Source organism: Coffea arabica, chromosome 11e (assembly GCF_036785885.1).
Source record: "Coffea arabica cultivar ET-39 chromosome 11e, Coffea Arabica ET-39 HiFi, whole genome shotgun sequence".
Classification (NCBI taxonomy): Eukaryota; Viridiplantae; Streptophyta; class Magnoliopsida; order Gentianales; family Rubiaceae; genus Coffea; species Coffea arabica.
In genome coordinates, this window is record NC_092331.1 from 60,465,047 (window position 1) to 60,482,687 (window position 17,641).

The 17,641-nt window shown below is 34.9% G+C and overlaps 2 protein-coding genes and 1 non-coding gene across 5 annotated transcripts; 1 reads left to right on the top strand and 2 right to left on the bottom strand.

Annotated features, from left to right (window-relative positions):
- Positions 1-282: 282 nt before the first annotated feature.
- LOC113719329 (uncharacterized) lies at positions 283-4,054 on the bottom strand. 3 transcript variants are annotated; one of them, XM_072072599.1, is made up of 9 exons: positions 3,676-4,054; positions 3,497-3,579; positions 2,432-2,534; positions 2,122-2,219; positions 1,871-2,001; positions 1,679-1,787; positions 1,272-1,463; positions 1,061-1,197; positions 283-918 (listed from the first exon to the last, which is right to left on the bottom strand). In XM_072072599.1, the coding sequence occupies exons 1-9, from the start codon at positions 3,920-3,922 to the stop codon at positions 600-602; spliced, it is 1,419 nt and encodes a 472-aa protein (XP_071928700.1). In that variant the 5' UTR covers positions 3,923-4,054; the 3' UTR covers positions 283-599. The 3 variants fall into 3 exon arrangements, with proteins under 3 accessions (XP_071928700.1, XP_071928701.1, XP_027100340.1); XM_072072600.1 differs by having other exon boundaries at positions 3,497-3,576; positions 3,676-4,053; XM_027244539.2 differs by having other exon boundaries at positions 283-888; positions 3,676-4,049.
- Positions 4,055-5,476: 1,422 nt separating this feature from the next.
- TRNAG-UCC (transfer RNA glycine (anticodon UCC)) lies at positions 5,477-5,548 on the top strand. The gene has a single exon. It is a non-coding gene; the product is annotated as a tRNA-Gly (tRNA).
- Positions 5,549-6,223: 675 nt separating this feature from the next.
- LOC113718698 (uncharacterized) lies at positions 6,224-8,819 on the bottom strand. Its single transcript, XM_027243592.2, has 4 exons — positions 7,735-8,819; positions 7,452-7,631; positions 7,263-7,354; positions 6,224-7,177 (listed from the first exon to the last, which is right to left on the bottom strand). The coding sequence occupies exons 1-4, from the start codon at positions 8,521-8,523 to the stop codon at positions 6,472-6,474; spliced, it is 1,767 nt and encodes a 588-aa protein (XP_027099393.1). The 5' UTR covers positions 8,524-8,819; the 3' UTR covers positions 6,224-6,471.
- Positions 8,820-17,641: the final 8,822 nt, after the last annotated feature.

Sequence of the window (17,641 nt, forward strand, 5' to 3'; positions counted from 1 at the left end):
CCACTTGGTTGGTCTATTGCAATACGCCAGCCGTAGACTTATGGTCTTCAAATTTATTATTTAGGCTTCTTTGTGCTTTGGAAGAAAAGACAGAAAAGGAGCGCCTCCTCTGTCATTGAAGAGAGCTTAATAAAACTAGAATTTAAAAACACACATTCTTTTCTGCCATACCCTTCCTTTCTATATCTACACTTTGCACAAGTTTCAATATTAATGACACAAATTATCAATGCATCGAGAGTTTGAATTTAAAATGAAACTAGAAATAGAGGGAAGCGTGGATTTAGTCTTCAATTTATATCTTGGATAGCTAAATTTTTAGTTGATAGTAGCATTTAAAACTTATGGGTAGCACAAAAGCTGAATAAACAAATGGCCTGCAATAGGCTTAAAAGTGAAACGAAGAAGCCATGCAAATGTAGCGTCCGCAGTCAAAATGAGAAGTCGGGTCTTTCTGGGTCGATCAAACACGGGCGCACTATCCCTAAGCCCAGAAATTGAGGGGGCTATGTTTGCAAGTGAAAAATAGAATGTATGGGTTCCCCTTCTTGGAGTTCTCAAGTTGATTGATTGAACATTTTAACCCAAGCAGCAGTAACTCATATTGAAGCTCCCAATGCAGCTTGAAATTGGGCAGGCACCCTAAGCAAGGGGGCATGGATTTCACCAGGCTTCCCAAGCTGACCACAGGCTGCCATCTGATCATCCCCTCTACTCCATCGCAGGAAAACTATACACCCCGCTTCGGCAAGAACATTACGAAATTGAATCATCTTGTCCTCTTTGGTTGGTTTAAACCGGGATCCACAATGAGGATTGAAAGAAATGAGGTTAATCTTACAAGGAATGCCCTGTACAAGATCGATTAATCTCTTGGCGTCCTCGGTACTGCCAATAGAGATGTGTTGTGATGTAAATCTGGTTAGGAGAAGATCCAAATTGTATGAAAAGGACTCGAAAAATGAAAATTCCAGCAGCTGGAAAACATGCTCCATTTAAAACACACCCCGCAAAAGACGTTATCAAACAGTACAAAGACAGCAGCAGGAAAATTATTTACCTGTCGTTCACTCCTGCAAGCATTACATATTCGAATAATACTTTATAGTTCTGCCTAGCGCAAAGCTCTTCTCGAAGGGTTTCAAGAAGCAATCCCAACTTATATTTGCGATTGATTGGCATGATCCAATTTCTGACCTGCAAAACATGTTCATTATTGCAAATAACAGCATCCATACCATGACCGTTCAGCAAAATAAGACTTGGAATACCTCATCAGTTGTAGCATTCAGGCTAACTGCTAATGCACAATTTGATTCACGAAGGAACCGCTTTAGCTGGGGAACAAGCCCGCTGGTTGAAACTGTAACCTTGCGAGGACTGAAATGAAGTCCTTGCTCGTCTACCATTATTTCTGAGGCCTTTAAGACATTTTCAAAGTTGTGAAGTGGTTCTCCCATCCCCTGCATATATCAGTTTATTTAAATAATAACTAGTAATTCAGAAGAGGCTATTGTTGCCTCACATGGTGGGAAAATGTTTCAAAACAAACATTAATAAGGTAAGGCAGGTAAGCTTTGAGGTCAGGAATGCATAAAATAAGTTCCCCAAGGCAAACAACTCGCCCACCTATAGGCAGGGAACAAATTTCGTAAGTTGACAACAAATATACGCCTACCATAAAAACCACATTGGTTATTGAGCCTACTTCACTTGACAGCAAGCGGCGAGCCAAAACAGCCTGCTCCACAATCTCAGCTGTAGATAAATTTCTCTGCAAACCCATCCTACAAGATTTCTTGAACAATTTGAAACATCCTTATCAACAGTAATTACATAACAAGGATACAATAAAGATGAAAGAGCTTGCCTGCCTGTGTAGCAGAACTGGCAATTCATTGCACATCCCACTTGACTAGAAACACAGACAGTGGTCCTACCCCTTTCACAAGGTATTACAACAGTTTCTATAATCAACCCATCTTCCAACGTGAATAAGATCTGTTAACTCCTGTGAAACTTCACGTGAGTGAGATGAGTCTCGAGAAATTTAACACAATCAGAAAGCAGCCTATGTGTATATTACAGAAGAAGCATACAAATTGGCTAGACTATTTCTACCTTCCTAGTGCCATCAGATGCAGTATGGATATCTTTTAGAGACAGCGCCTTAAAATCAGCATGTTCACCTAACATTTTCTTAAAGTCCTTGTTCAAACCTGTCAAAAGTATCAGCATAAATGGCAATAGGAAAGCAAAGCAGAGTCTGCACACACACACACACACAAAAACATAGAGGCCTTCAAAATTCCGATTTTATAATGCAAAAGACCAAAAGTAGAAATTATAAAACAAACTCGAGGAACAGTAGGCCAAATTAACAGTTACAAAAGTAACTCAAGGAACAGAAAAAAAAAAAAGGAAAGAAAACCTTCTAGTTCCTCGTAACAGCTTGCCCAGACATTATTTCCATATAGGCGCTTCCATAGCATCAAAGCCTGACCTGGCCTATATCCATGTGATTGAACCCATTTCTGGTGAATTACGTTGAAAATAAGCACAAGTAGAAATTATAGCAAGAGATTGGCACAATGGTCGAAACTACATTCCCATTGAAATGCAGAAGCAGGAGAGGGATTGATCATTTAGTAGTCAATTACACTTTTGAATAAACAATACCCTCAAAATAAAGCAAAGACAGGCAAACGCAAGCAGTCATGAAGTGTAGTCACCCATACTAAGCCTAGGACCTACCATACACCAGGAATCATATGTCAGTTGCGAATCAGGAAGAGCATTCTATTTTTCAATCTTAGAAGCAAACAGTACTACCTACTCAAGCTTCACCACTGATTTTGTTAGTTACACCTTCAGCACCCTAATGCATATCACATCTTCATTCAAGGAGACCAGAGATATCAACGTGCTAACGGACCAGTCAAACACCAAAAACTAAAAGACGCTTAAGATCCATTGAAGGCCTGTTTGAGCACGAATTTGAGTATCCAAATACTATGGTTTTGCCGAGAAAGGCAAAAAGCTAACCACAGAGCTCTGATGTAAACATTATTGATAAATCAACAGGCATTTCAAATCAGAGAGCACCACTGCTATAAGATTAATTTCTTTCCCCATTTAGGACATTTTAATCCCTATTTCTTGCTCAATTGAAATCACATGCTTGCACGACACTTACCCAGAGGAAACATCAAATCCTAAAAGCTTAAGAATAAGCTACAAATCCCATCTTTTTAGCCTTTCTATTCTCATTTTTTTGCTACCAAAGCTATAGATGCTACTCAACCTCACCAAAATTCCATCTTTATCTAAACACCAACCATACTTCACTCATCCTAACTAGATTCATCGCCGCCACCACTTGTAAAAGTTGTTAACTACAGTCAAAAGCAAATTAAATTTTAAAATATGAAAAAAAATACACTAAAATACAGAATTCAACAGCTGGTTAAGTCGAAGCTAAAGTATTTGCACATACTTCAACTTCAGGATACGTCAATCCCTTCAATATCACCTTTGATCCCTTCTTGGGACTTTCAGCTTTCTTCTCATCGTCCCCTACTAACATTTCCCCATAAACAAAAGGAAAAAGCATTAAATAATCAGAAATTCAATCTTTAATCATACAAGAACAACCTATATTGAAAAGGGTTGTACCGGGAGAAGTAAAAAGGTCATCTTGGTGAAGGGTAGAGGGTAAAGGGGCGGCAGAGGAGTGAGTTGAGAAAGATATACAGCGTGAAGATGGACCTAAAAATTTTGTAAGAAAGGGGAAGGATAGAGGTGGGCTTGCAAGGAAATTGGTGGAGGAAGAGTGAAACTGAGTGGCAGCCAAATGAAGCAAAGAACGGCGGGCAGATAACATCCCAACTCGCCGCATCCACACACTGCCGCTCAGCTCCATGCCTTGTTTACGCTACAGAAGCAAGCAGAGGCCTTTCAAAGCCTACATGTGCTAATTTTACATGTTTGTAAGCTAAGTTTGGGAGTTTAGGATAGAAAAGAGAAAAAGGGAAAACAAAGTTACGAGAGAGAGAAGAGAATGAGAGAAGAGAAGGTATTGTTATGTTGTTTGGGAGTTTTGAGAATTAGTGGAATGATTTTGGATATAAAAGTCATTAAATATTTATTCATGATATTTTTAAGGATAAAATAGGTATTTTAAAAAACTTTCATAAGGTTCCTCCAACTTTCTCTCCAATTTGGAAGGAAAAATTTTAGTACTATTTATTCTCTTGAATCCTTCTATTTCTCTTCTTTTCTTTCCTAATAAAAAGGGTTAATCACATTTTATCCCCTTAAAGAATACTCCTTTTATTTCTCAGTTTACCTCCTAACCTTTAATTTTGCTCACTTAACCCCTTTAGGACAAAATTGCCCTTGTATTATTTTGACTTTTCATTTACCTTGTTTTCCTTTCTTTTATTTCTTTTTCTCTTTCTTCTTTATTTAATTCTTCCTCTTTTCCACAAAAATTTTCACCTTAATGATTGAAATTAAAAAAGAAAAATGGTAGAGATCTATTTTCTCCTTAAATGATTAAAAAAAATATTCAAATCACTTTCCTAAAATACAATTTTTTTAGCCTTTCAATTCTTTTAATTTTGGGTTTTCCTCTTTCCTTTCTAATTTCTCATTTTATTTCCAAGAAAATATCTTAAAATGAAATTGTGACCTGATTAATAATCATCAATTGAAATTTGTGATACGTGGCATCATACAAAAAATCAAAATTAGTTTTTGATGCCTTTTAAACCTTCACCCAGAAATATACAATTACAAATTCAAAACAAAAATTTTCGTTGAAATGAAATTTCTATTGGGAAGGATGAAAGAGAGAAGAAAGAGAAAAAGAAATACAAGAAAGGAAAACAATTTCATCTTATGATATTTTCTTGAGAATAAAATGAGAAACTAGAAAGGAAAGAGGAAAACCAAAAATTAAAAGAATTGAAAGGCTAAAAAAATTGTATTTTAGGAAAGTGATTTGAATATTTTTTTAATCATTTAAGGAGAAGATAGATCTCTGCAATTCCTCCTTTTTTATTTCAATCATTAAGGTGAAAATTTTTGTGGGAAAGAGGAAGAATTAAATAAAGAAGAAAGAGAAAAAGAAATAAAAGAAAGAAAAATAAGGTAAATGAAAAGTCAAAATAATGCAAGGGCAATTTTGTCCTAAAAGGGGTTAAGTGAGTAAAATTAAATATTAGGGGGTAAACTAAGAAATGGGGTATTCTTTAAGGGGATAAAATATGATTAACCTAATAAAAACTAACAAACGAACGAAATGTTCAATTTCTCCTCTTTCCCTTTCTTTTCTCTCCAAATCCTCCACTCCCAAACGAAGTTCAGGACAATTTCAAAACAACAGTTACTTAAAATTCTCTGGTCCATCAGAAAGTGAAATAAGATTTTACTTGAAATTGTTTTGAAAGATTTCACAAAGTTACAAACAAAAGCGTTTGTAGTCCAACGGTTAGGATAATTGCCTTCCAAGCAATAGACCCGGGTTCGACTCCCGGCAAACGCAGATTGTTTTCTGGTTTTGAACTATGATTTGCTTTCTGGTTTAACTCCTTGGGATAGTGCTTCTGAGACAAAAAGTATCGAAATTCAACATTTTGATCTTAAATATGGCAAGGTTGCAATATCGCAACGGATCTTCTGTGCCACTTCCTATCCCACTTTTTATTATATTGCTATTTCTCCTATATAAACATCACGTTTTAGTTCTTTTTTGTTTCATTAAGATCCAATAACTATTAATTGAATGAAAAATAATACAGTAGCTTCAAAAAAGCAATATATAATAGAAAATTAAAAAATACAGTAGAAAATTCATTAAAAAATCTCATTTTTTATGCATTTTGGTTTTTTGAGTTTGTTAAATTTTGAGTAATAATACAGTAGCTTCAAAAAAGCAATATATAATAGAAAATTAAAAAATACAGTAGAAAATTCATTAAAAAATCTCATTTTTTATGCATTTTGGTTTTTTGAGTTTGTTAAATTTTGTGTATTACTCAATTAATAGTTATTGGATCTTAATGAAACAAAAAAGAACTAAAACGTGATGTTTATGTAGGAGAAATAACAATATAATAAAAAGTGGGATAGAAAGTGGCACAGGATGTGAGACAGAAGATCTGTTGCGTTGCAATATGCCCAACAACAAAAAGTAGTAGTAGTAGTAGTTGCCCATAAATGCTCGCTGAAATTGCAACTTTTGCCTGACACGACTTCTTGTTATAAGATATGGAACTTACAGAAAAACATATTCCCATGAATCCTTTGGCTGACGTAAGAACAACTTGCGTCTCAATTAAACAATGGAATCACCAGTTTCTAATAAACAAATTAATATTTGCATCTAAGAAAATATTAACAAATCCTGAAAATATTGGCAAGTCATCCAAATTGTAAATTGTTTTAGTTAATCTGCTCAATCCACAATCAAGGGTTCTTCATCTTGATCCTCAACTTCCTAGCTATATGAGCTGCTCTGGGATGCACCGGCCGCTTGCTAGGGTCACTCTGCTCCACCTCTACCCAGTTGATAACTTTTAATATAAGTGACTGGGGAACTTTGGAAGCGTCCATTTCCTTTTCTGCTTTTGATTTCTTCAGGCCTTTTTCCAAAGCTTTCTCTAGAAAATCCATAAACCAGTTTCCTGCTTCTGTCTCTATCTGCCTTCCCAATTTGATTGTATTGGATAGGCTGCTGCTGCCAGAAGCGGCAGCAGCAACAGGTTTCCTGTTTTCATCATTCTCTGACGAACATTTTCTCTCCGCAGACACTTTCTGGCTGAGAATTGATGATCTCAAATGCTTCCCAAGAATTGATTTCTGATCACTTCTTTCTGGAAAGACAGCAATTGATTTGTAAAGTGCAGCTCTTCTTTTAGAGGCAGTTGACTCTGAGTTCCGGGATTGGTCTACATTGTGCATTATTTCATGCAAAATTGGGGTCTTTTCTTCAGAGCAATTTTCACCATTTTCTTTTGATTCTACGGTTGGCGCTTGAGCAACTTCACTCGCTGCTTGAATAGACGCCATTTCTGCTATTGCTTGAGCAATCTGGTTATGAAACTCGAGAAACTGATCAAAACAGCGTGATGGAGCATCTGGCCTAGCAGATTTGTTCAGGTTTGAAAACATCCTACAAGATTAGTAGGATTAGTATTTAACTACAACTCATAGGGATCAATAAATTCCAATTCAATCAGAAGATAATTATCTCATACTTCAGATATCGAACGAGATTTTCAGTGGCTGAAGCATCTCTTAGTGCTTGAAGTGCTATCTTCTGGGCCGCCTCCCTTTGTTGCATAGCTTCCTGATAGGCATATATCAGTGGCAATGTTAGTACATAACGCCCTGTATAAAATAGAGCACGTTTTGAGTAATGGAGATGCTTGAATTAGGAAGCTTACCTTCCCGAGCATGCTAAGCTTTCCGGGTAAATTCATGGGAAGACTGGTACTATTGGAGGCTGAATCATGAGACTGTGATTGTGCCGGTACAGAAATTTTCTGTGCATCTCCACCAACATGGGGAAAAGCTGCTTGTCTTGCATTCCTTAAATTTGGGGGCGGAGTTGAACTTTTCTTTTCCTAAGGTAGAACAATGAGTATCGAAAAAATTAAACAAAAGAGAGAGATATTAGGCCTTCTGCAATCTGTCATGCAACTAAGCAAAGAAGAATAATGTACCTACAGCTGAGTTGAAGGGACTTTTTGGTATCCTCTGTTCTCTATCGCAGACGCTTTTGCTCCTGGGAAATTTTAGCATTGAAGGGGTAAAACAGCTTTTTCGAACCAACGAAGGGGTTTCTCCTTTTGAATCCATCATTTTGGACAACAGGGCACCACCAACAGATGATCTTACGGCTGAATTTGCAGTTCCATCCTTCGCTCTGCCTCGAATTACCGGGGACATTGGAAAATTGCCCCCAGATTTAACAGAATTGGGCTTGTCTTTCACTGGTGTACATTGATCGAAATCCAAAGGCACTGGCTTTAAAACCAGGGGTGAAGAAGCAGCTGCATCTGTCCCATTTGGCCCTGTACCCCAAGACCCTCTTCTTGGAGCAGAAAATTTAGGATTGATTTTCTGCTCAATTTTCTCTCCCTTCTCTCTTAACCCCATTAAAGGTTCAGGAGTGCCAACTAATGGATGTCTTCCGGGCACTAATTTCGCACCTTTGACAATGGGAACAGGTGATCCAGGCTCCAATTTATCGACATAGATAAACTGCCCCAGCTGCATCTTGTTACTCAGAACAAGGTCATCTTGATCAAAAGGTAGACTAACATAAATCGAATGTGAAGAATCTGAAACCTTGATGAAAAACCCGTGCTTGGGCCAAAGATTCTTCTCATCAAGATCTGCAGGGACGATATCAGTAACCTGCAAAAGTGAACTCCTATGCTCATTCGTGGGCTTGACCCCTGAATTCATCCCATTTAGTAGCTTCAATAAAATTCCTGGGGCTAATGTAGCCATAATTTCTTCAAGAAATCAAGCCCAAAAGAGTAAAGAACAGTAAAATTTTCAAGAAACACAATCGCTGAACAGCTGTGAATTTTCGTGATTAAAATTTTAGCATAAACTGTAAAAATTCAAGAATGGCCCTGAAGAGAATAAAAAGTGGAACAATGAAGAAAGTAACTTCAATATATTTCATATACAATAAAATAAAATATAAAAAAAAAAAGAAAGAAAGAAGGAAAACCAAGGTTAGGTAGAATTAAAGAGAGCTTCAAGGGAGAAGTAATTCTGGGTTTTACTCAATTCACAAGAATCTCGTGAATAGAAGACGGGTTTTGAATGAGCGACTTAATGATGATGTGAAGAATGAAGAAGAGGAAGGATAGGGTGGCTAACGGGCAAGTAGGCGGCAGAAGGGGCCAATATTTTTAAATTTTGCTTTTCTGAACGTTGGGATAACGGTCGCATGTCGCTGGTGTGTCACGCTTACACGTCATTCTGGCTTTGTAATAAGGGAATGAGTTATGGATATTCTACTTTTGCTTTTTGCTCTGTGGGTTCCCCTATTACTTTCCTTTTGATTAATATATAGGGAAAGCAATTTTGCTGCGGATTTCTACTAATGACACTTTAATTTCTTTCTCTTTTTTTTTTTTCTTTTGTTCATGAATCATCTCATTTGGCCCCCTAAAATATGCAAATCTCCTGGAGCAGCGGAGCTCTTCATGAGCTATTTTTGTTTAGGATAATTAATTCTTCAGGGCATTTCAAAAGTCTTTTTTTTTGTAGCTGTCTTGAAATATATACTGTGAAAATTCATCGGCGTTGTCTTTGAAATGGCTCAATGGAAATTCCAAAATGGTTGAACTATTACTTTCAATCATTGAGAAGGGTTTGGATTTAGTACATGGCCTATTAGATGGGATGATAATTCGTTAGATTCGGTTAATCTTTTATGTTAGGGGGGAAATAGATTCTCTAATCCGATTGAAGCAATGTCGGACAAGTTCTTACTATGTAGTTGACGCCATAACAATTAGGATTAATAATATTTTACACGCTAGCAACTTTATATATGCATGCAAAATAAAATTTAAATTTAAATTAATATTAGGTGGCGTGCATTTCAGGATGTTAATGTATTATACACTGTCGGTATGCACAAAATTAATCCTAACAATTAATGTCTAAAGTTTTTTTTTTTTTAAAATTAACGCATAGAGGTTCAGTTGCACAGTTTTTTAAGCCCAATTCGGCCATCAACCCAGCAAAGGATCGGCTCAGCCGGTTAATGGTTTAACTGGGATTCAACTGGTTGAACCGACGAATTCTATGATACGATGAAATAGTAGCAAATAGATAAACGGTCCATTAAACACTGGAAAGCCTTGTACTCCAGCGCTACTTGCCTAATACTAATAAGTTCGACCATACTAATCAAGTTATATGTTACGTGTTCAAAATTCAAATTACAGCTATCGTGAGGCCCAGTCAGCCCTAGCGGCTAGCGGGACCCAAAAAATGAAAAGTTAGGATCGAGTGCTGCATGTCATTGAGCTAATCTTACCGTTTTCATTATGCCTTTTTTCAAGTAAAGTAGACTTTTCCGCCTAATAATTATTGTAGCACTTTTTGTGATATGGTGTATGTGAGATAAAAAGGTGATTGAACATATAAAAAGACGGATTAGAAAATGTATTTATGATGCAAACAAAATATTATTTGGGATAAATTTACTATCCAAACAAACCCAACGTTATTTCGCTTCGACTTGTTTTTATCATTTATGAGCTGCTGCTGGTTTATTAAACGTCAGATTGAACTTTACCGGGAAACACCGCAGGAGCAAAAGCTTCATCCAATTAAACTGAGCAAAGCATGCCGATCACCTCACGAGCTCGGATGTGGCAAATACTTTTGTAGGTTCAGACTTATCGATCTTCATTCAATTTCTACTATTACTGTTTATCATATTATCATACATCATTATGGTCACGTAAAAAACTCTACGTAGTTTACAAATGAGACTGGAGACTAAACTTACACAGCTATTTTCCCTTGAATACAGGCATGGATTCCAAAAGGATGACAATCAGATAATAGCGCAAGAAGCATGCTCTTTCCATATGTTACAACATGTAGTGATATCATCAAACCACTTAAAGATCAGAAACGAGACGATTCGGCTGCACCAAGCTTTGAAGCTCTATTCAAGCTACAAGGTTCAAAAGTTGAAAAATTACAGAAGTTGAACGCACATTGTGGGCTGCTTGCTTGAGAGAATGAGAGTCTAAATGGAAAAAGATAACCTAGCTTGTACGGTACCAATGTGTTGTTCCATTAATTCTGGGAAATTAAGAAAATTTGTGGAGATTATATATATATATATATATATATATGAAAGTAGTTATTTTAATCAGAATTGTTTCTCACTCCTACATGACATGCTTAATTGAAGAGAATTAATGGGTTATGGGTCATTTGGATTTTACCCATATTAAATCCTATTTGGATTATTATATGTTTAAAAAATTATCTCTAATTTTAAAATAACTTTAAAAAAATAATTAATCTTATTTTAATGATATTATTTTGAACAACAACTAATCTTTTCTTAATGATTCTGCTTTCTATCAAACTATTACATATAAAACTATAGTAAAACCTTTTTCAACAATTATTAAAATCTTACATATCCCAAATTATTTCTTTTAACCACCATACCTTTGATTAGTATTCAAATTGTTCATCATTTGTTCCATGAATTTTGAATTAATTTTGTGAAAAAAAGTGAATTAACTGTTACACTGATAGATTTACCAATATTGTTGAAAACTGAATATTTATTGATGAAGAAAAATGAAGTACTGGATTTTTTCTACTTAATTAAATATGAATATATAATTCTAGATTTATGGTCATTGTAAAAATTTAAATTATCTAAAAGAATATTTGTAAAAAAGGAATATCTATCAAGTTTTTGATATGGGATACATGATTTGATATATACTATCATATTATAGTAAAATTATGTAACAAAATTTTAAAATTTAGTAAATAATTGAACGTCTAAAATAAATTAATCTTTAAAATTAATATAGATGAATATGTAGCATTGTTGTTAATTTTTGTATTTAAATTATTTATATTTGTATAAATTTACAATAAAAAAAAAGATTGTACCAAGGCACGAGCAAAATTCTAATTCTAATTCTATTATGGGCTCATTGAACAGGCTGCAAATCCTCAGTCGCGAAGCCCCGCAGTTGCAATTCAGTCGCTTCGCTGAGACTCTTCCACGTGGAACCTTCACCTGACCAATGTCTTTTATTTCCCGATTAAAATCGATGTTAATACGGCTTGGCTCACAATAAAATTTTACGTAGAAAGGAAGGAAACAACAAAGACGGCTGCACCTTATCAGTCTTCTCTCTCCACCATGCCTTCAGCCAGAGAAGCAAAAGAGGGGAAAGATCTGACTGAAACTTGTAGTAATAAACTGGACACGATGATAACCATTTCATTAATTGGCATGGTTTCGTTCTTTTCAAAGTTTGGGATCATCTTCACTAGAGAGAACAAGATCTGAGAGACATCCAAGTTTGTAAAAAATTTCCTCGCTTATAGAGAGAAGATTTAAGGAAAAAATAAAGGTGAGAATAAATTCCAAGATTTGTGCTTCTTCAAATGGACTTTGGATCACAAGCCTGAATTTTTTTTTTCAAGTCTGCAAACTTTTGATGCCTTTGATATTTATTTATACTATTGAATTTATGGATAAAGAAGATAGAGGTTTTCTCGTTTCTTCTCCTTCTGTGTGACAGATTAAAGAAATTTAATAAATTTCGATTTGAGTTAAAAGCTAATGGATTTAGTGGTTAAGGCTTTTTTTTTCCGACAATCAAAATTAATCTACTTTACACCTAGTTTTACTACTACTTTTACTATAGTCTATTTTAAGAGAGAAAGCTCAATTGAATCAATGAAAAAATCGATGAAAATTTAACTATCATCGAATCAAACGAATTCACTATACGGAGTTAAGGTTTAAGGACTACTTGGTTTTTTCACTACTCCTTGGCAGTTGATGGTTGATGTGTGGCATTTCGTGTAATCAGATAGTTGTTCGTAGAATTTCTTCTTGGATGGCCTTTGTACAAAATTGTAAACAGTAAAAAAAAAGGATGATTATAGAAACAGAGAATAACCATTCATCGTTGGGGCACGAAACTTTGTCCGGCTAAAATAAATCAGCGTGGAAGAGTCTCAGTGGACCGACCGAACTGCTTGCGACTGTGGATTTGAAGCCGATTGGACACGGTGTCTACATTTTGTACAGTTCCATCTTACGGCGGTCTCCTGAAGCAGTGGCACCATTATTAGGAGGATTTTTTTTTTCTTTTTCACATAGGGCTGTCCGGGTCTTACGGCCGACTAATCCCCTAGGATCCGAGGGAAGGCATCCAACCTGAACTCCGAGCGAGGTATACCTGAAACCAATGTTTTGAAAATCGGATCGGACTGGTCGGTTCGACCGGTTGAACCGCGAACCGGCCATGGCACCGGTCCTGTTCAATGTCATTGTTGACTTTGCTAGAAAACCGGTCAAAGACCGGTTGAACCGTGAAAACCGCCGAACCGGATTGAACCGGCAGTTTTCCGATTTTCAGCTTTTCCTCTTGTTTTTTTTTTTTTTAAGTTTTGCAAAATGCAGCAATTAAGATTCGAACCCAAGACCTTTGTAATAAAAGACCAATGTATTAACCGTTGCACAATCACATCTTATTAGTTTTTTTTGATAACTTATTTATATAAAGCAAACACTCATATTTCTTTTTTCCATTTTTCTTACAAAATCTCATCCCCTCATGGCTCTTTCTTTTTAATTTTCAACTCTCTCTCTCTCTCTCTCTCTATCCTCTTTTTTTTTGTCACTCCCTTTTTAATCAAACCTCTTTATTTTTAATTTATTGATGTTTTCTTCCATCTTTTAATTTTGTTTTTGTCCATTAAATTGAAAAAAGTTAAAAAAGATTTTTTTTAACTCAAATTATTTAATGCCACAACCACTCACTTTTATCTTATTTTTTGTTTCTTATCAAGTTTACATTATTTCGATTTTCTTGATTTCCTTTGAATTCCAAATTTTCTTTTTTTAATTGCAATCTCTAAATCCCAAAACGTAAATTAAAATTTAAATTCATAATATCTAAATTCTCAGAGACATGAATTTTGTATAATTTCAAAATATTGTGATATTTTGGGATTGGATTTAGATATAATTGAAATTGAGATGAAATTTATTTGTTTTAACTTATAATTTAAAAAATTTATTTTTAAAAATCCAAGTTATTAAAAAATAGTAAACTTTTCATCATATAAAATATTAAATTAGTCCATTACATGTCTTATTTTGTACATATATATATTTATATAAATTATTTTAAAAAAAATTCATTGAACCGAGATTGAACCGGTCCGACCGATTGAATCTCGACCCTTTCACTTCACCGGTTCAATTAACGGTCCGGTTTTTAAAACATTGCCTGAAACTCGAATTGTGATCGATATACTTAGGGGATCGAAACCACATGAGCTACCTCAGGAGGGGCCATTATTAGGAGGATAAGTCGTCCCTTTTGGAGTGTAGTTTGCTTGAAAATGACGCTGCCGAAAAAACAAGTAAAATCAGACATTAGTACTCTGATATTTAATTGCTTTCACAATGTTGATGGAGACGGGAGAATTAATTGAATTTCGACATTTGGTTTATGTGCATCAAATTTCATATGTGAGAGGTTTTCGTGAAAAGCTAACGTGAGACGCAATTTTTAATGTCTACTGACATTTCTCTTTCTCAAAAAAAAAAAAAAAAAAAAATTTCTGGTCAGATTACTGCTTTTCCAAATTAATTTTTGTTTGCGGCAATTGGTGACCAGTTTGTGAAATCTGAAAAGAGTACCACTAGTGATAAACTGATGCAGCATTGAATTGTGAGGTTGCATGATACCCTCAAGTCCCGCATAAATAAGCTCTTGGATCATGTACTCCAACTATAAATTTTAGTCTAAACAGTGCGAGTCTATGTTTTGCTATGTGTATGACTTGATTTTATCATTCTGCGGGTTTTGATCACGTCTTTTTACTATATATTGGGCCTGTTTGGCAAATAAGTTTATGACCAAATTTGTTGGTTATAAATTTTTTAACAACTTTAGTTACAATAATTTTAAAAATTTATGAACTATACACTTCAAAACATTCAAAATTTATATACTTTAAAAATTTTTCCTACAACTTCTATAGTAAAATTTTAAACAAACACTCTAACAACTCATTTGCCAAACGGAGCCATTCTTTCAAAAAAAATTCCGGCCATTTGGCAAATGGGAGAAATTTTGAGGTTAAAAAGCAATTTACTCCCACTCAAAGCGGTTGAAAGTAATCAATCGAAAGGAGGTTGTTTCTCAAAGGGCCTCAAGGACCTATTTGAAAGTTTACCATCTTCATAGGGTAAAAGCATAGTTCTTTGAACTTTGAGGATAGCCGCTTCTTTTGAATTTTTTTTTTTTTTGAGTTTATTCGTCTCTATCTACGTCTATTTCTACTCTAACATATATTATGGGTGATCCAACAGTATCATAGAAAATCGATGGAAACTTCTACTCTAATCTATAGTAGGGGATGACCCAACAGAATCACGTAAAATTGATGAGAGCTAAATTACCATCTGATCAAACGGATGCAAGAGACACTCATATAAATCTAATAGAAATCACGTTAAGTGACAGCTTTTAATGGAAGGCAAGATTTGAATTATTGACCTCCGCTGTCAAGCCAGCTGCGTTTTGTAATAGTTGATGTTGCCGCGACCCAAGAAATCAGACAATGCGGCGCCTTTGGTACTATTGGTTGCACCATGTCCGACCCAGGTCTTGATTGGAGACTCCCAGTGACTCACGATCCAAAGAATCTAATGCGTGCCCCTCTTATTTGTTGATGAGATCTCTAGGTGACGATTATGAATGAAATCTTGTCCTTATAGGCGGAAAAATAAACATGCCTTGCCTTGAATCTCTATCAGCAATTCCTTGACTTGAGACTCTGGAGTCGTTCGGACAATGGGTAATGTGTGGTACATGAAGTTAAGTCTAATGTTACAGTATCCAGGCTGGATCCGTGTTTCTACAACTGTCAATTATGTTCTTTAACAAAATTGTCCACATAAGGATTGCACGACATAATTGACAACACACCAATGCTTGGTATGCAAGATTCTTCTCATGCCATCCATAATTAATTTGGAAAGAATTTGTAATTGGTCATCCGAAGATAAAATTCTCATTCACACAGATCGAACTACTTGTAAAATTGAAGCACGCAGATTGAAATGATGTAATTAAAAATCCTTTTCTTTTTGTTGAAGTAAAAGGCTAAACTGAAAAAGCAAAGCAAATCCATCCTAAAGTTTTGCCTTGCATGTTATTCCCAAAAAAAAAAAACCTGTCGCACATTTGGACCGAAACAGCAGATTTTGTACCCTTTGCACGCACATTTGGTCCCTCAAATTACCCTTGTTAATAATCACTTCTAAGATAACGGTATACTTCATGTACATATTCATGATATCTTTGTTATACTTCAATTAGTCAAATATTGAAATTAGTGGAAGCCACTCTCCAATATGCATAATTGCAGATGTCAGGAGTCCAAGCAGTGCAAACTGTCACGAATGACTAAAATGACGTCTAGATAAGAAATTGAGGAAAGTTTGGCATATCTTTTAATTTGGTGCAAAGTGATTTTTATGTTGTTACTCAATAACCTTTTTGAGTGTCACTTTGAATTGCAAGACAAGTTAGTAACATATGCATACTGGATGCTCATGTAAAAGCTGAATCGAAATACGAAGAATAAAGAAGTGCATGGGAAATGTATTAGGCATTTTTAAATTAACTAAATTGATACAGAATCTTTTTTTTTTTTTTTTTAAAAAAACTTACATGTTGACGAAGAAAATGTTTCTCCTACAAGTGATCCAAAAAAAAAAAAAAAAAAACCTTAAAGCTTTTTCAAAATGACTCTTTTGGAACTTAAACATAACATAAGATGAAGAGGGCAAAAATCATGAACCTGTACGTGTGCCGCGTGTATAATCCAAAATTCATCAACGCGTATTAGTATAGTATAATCCAAAGGGATAGCTTTAGAAACCTTCTTTGAGTTTTATTATTTCACCTAGCACCCTCATTATCTTGAATATTACACTTACCTCCCTTATTACTACAAAAGCCACACTAGCCCGCACATAAAATTCAACTCAAATATAAGAGGACCTAACAAACTTTAAAAGAAAGGAAATGAAATAAAAGTCACATTCTCTCTCGCTCTCTCTGCTGTTGTTGTTGTTGTTTTTTTTTTTTTTTTTAAAGAAAAGTTCTCTTTCTATTGTTCTTGTCTTGTTATAGTTATCATTGATGTAGTTTGTACTAATCTACGTCATTATTTAATTTTTTTCTAATCAATAAAAAAGTTAGTTCTTGCTCAAGAAAAGAAAAAGATTTACGTCAGCACTATACTTATTTATTTATCATGGTTTGTTCTTTGTTGTTTTCTTTTCTTGTTTTGCTTTTTTGCTGATGGATTGTGATTATTGTGATAGTAAATGAGATTATGCCACATAGTGGTGTTGTGGTGATACTAGTTCTAACACTTGAAAAGAAAGGTATCATAGTTGTTTCTTTTCTCTTCACTTTTTTTTTAACAAAAGGGTAGTTTTGAATTTTCATTCAAAATTTATGCTATTTAATTATAAGCTTTTATTTCACAAACAACAAAAATAGGGGAGATAAGTGTAATGTTCAAAACAAGAGAAGTATTAGGTGAAATTATCATACACTTCATGGGAGGCAGTGGTAGGGCTAGGATATTATTCCAACGGGGGCACAATATAAAATGAAAATATTTTAGTTCTACAACTAGAATTAGACAAGAAGATCCGCATGCAAAGTAATAGCAAGGAGAACCATGGATATTCACTAAATAACACAAGTTGAAAGCACTAACTTTCACGTATTGGAAATCTCGGTAGTGAGCTAAACTCTTACTAATAGAATTGGATTTGTATTTTTAG

Bases quoted from the DNA above. Each gene is read 5' to 3' on its own strand.
- LOC113719329 (XM_072072599.1), bottom strand. From the start codon at position 3,922: ATGGAGCTGAGCGGCAGTGTGTGGATGCGGCGAGTTGGGATGTTATCT. The intron at 2,220-2,431 runs GTTTTCTTTCCT...TACTTTTGACAG, and splicing joins CTGTTACGAGGAACTAGAAG to GTTTGAACAAGGACTTTAAG. The intron at 1,464-1,678 runs GTAGGCGTATAT...TGATATATGCAG, and splicing joins TAACCAATGTGGTTTTTATG to GGGATGGGAGAACCACTTCA.
- LOC113718698 (XM_027243592.2), bottom strand. From the start codon at position 8,523: ATGGCTACATTAGCCCCAGGAATTTTATTGAAGCTACTAAATGGGATG. The intron at 7,632-7,734 runs GTAGGTACATTA...GTTCTACCTTAG, and splicing joins AAAGTCCCTTCAACTCAGCT to GAAAAGAAAAGTTCAACTCC. The intron at 7,355-7,451 runs GTAAGCTTCCTA...TATGCCTATCAG, and splicing joins AGCTTAGCATGCTCGGGAAG to GAAGCTATGCAACAAAGGGA.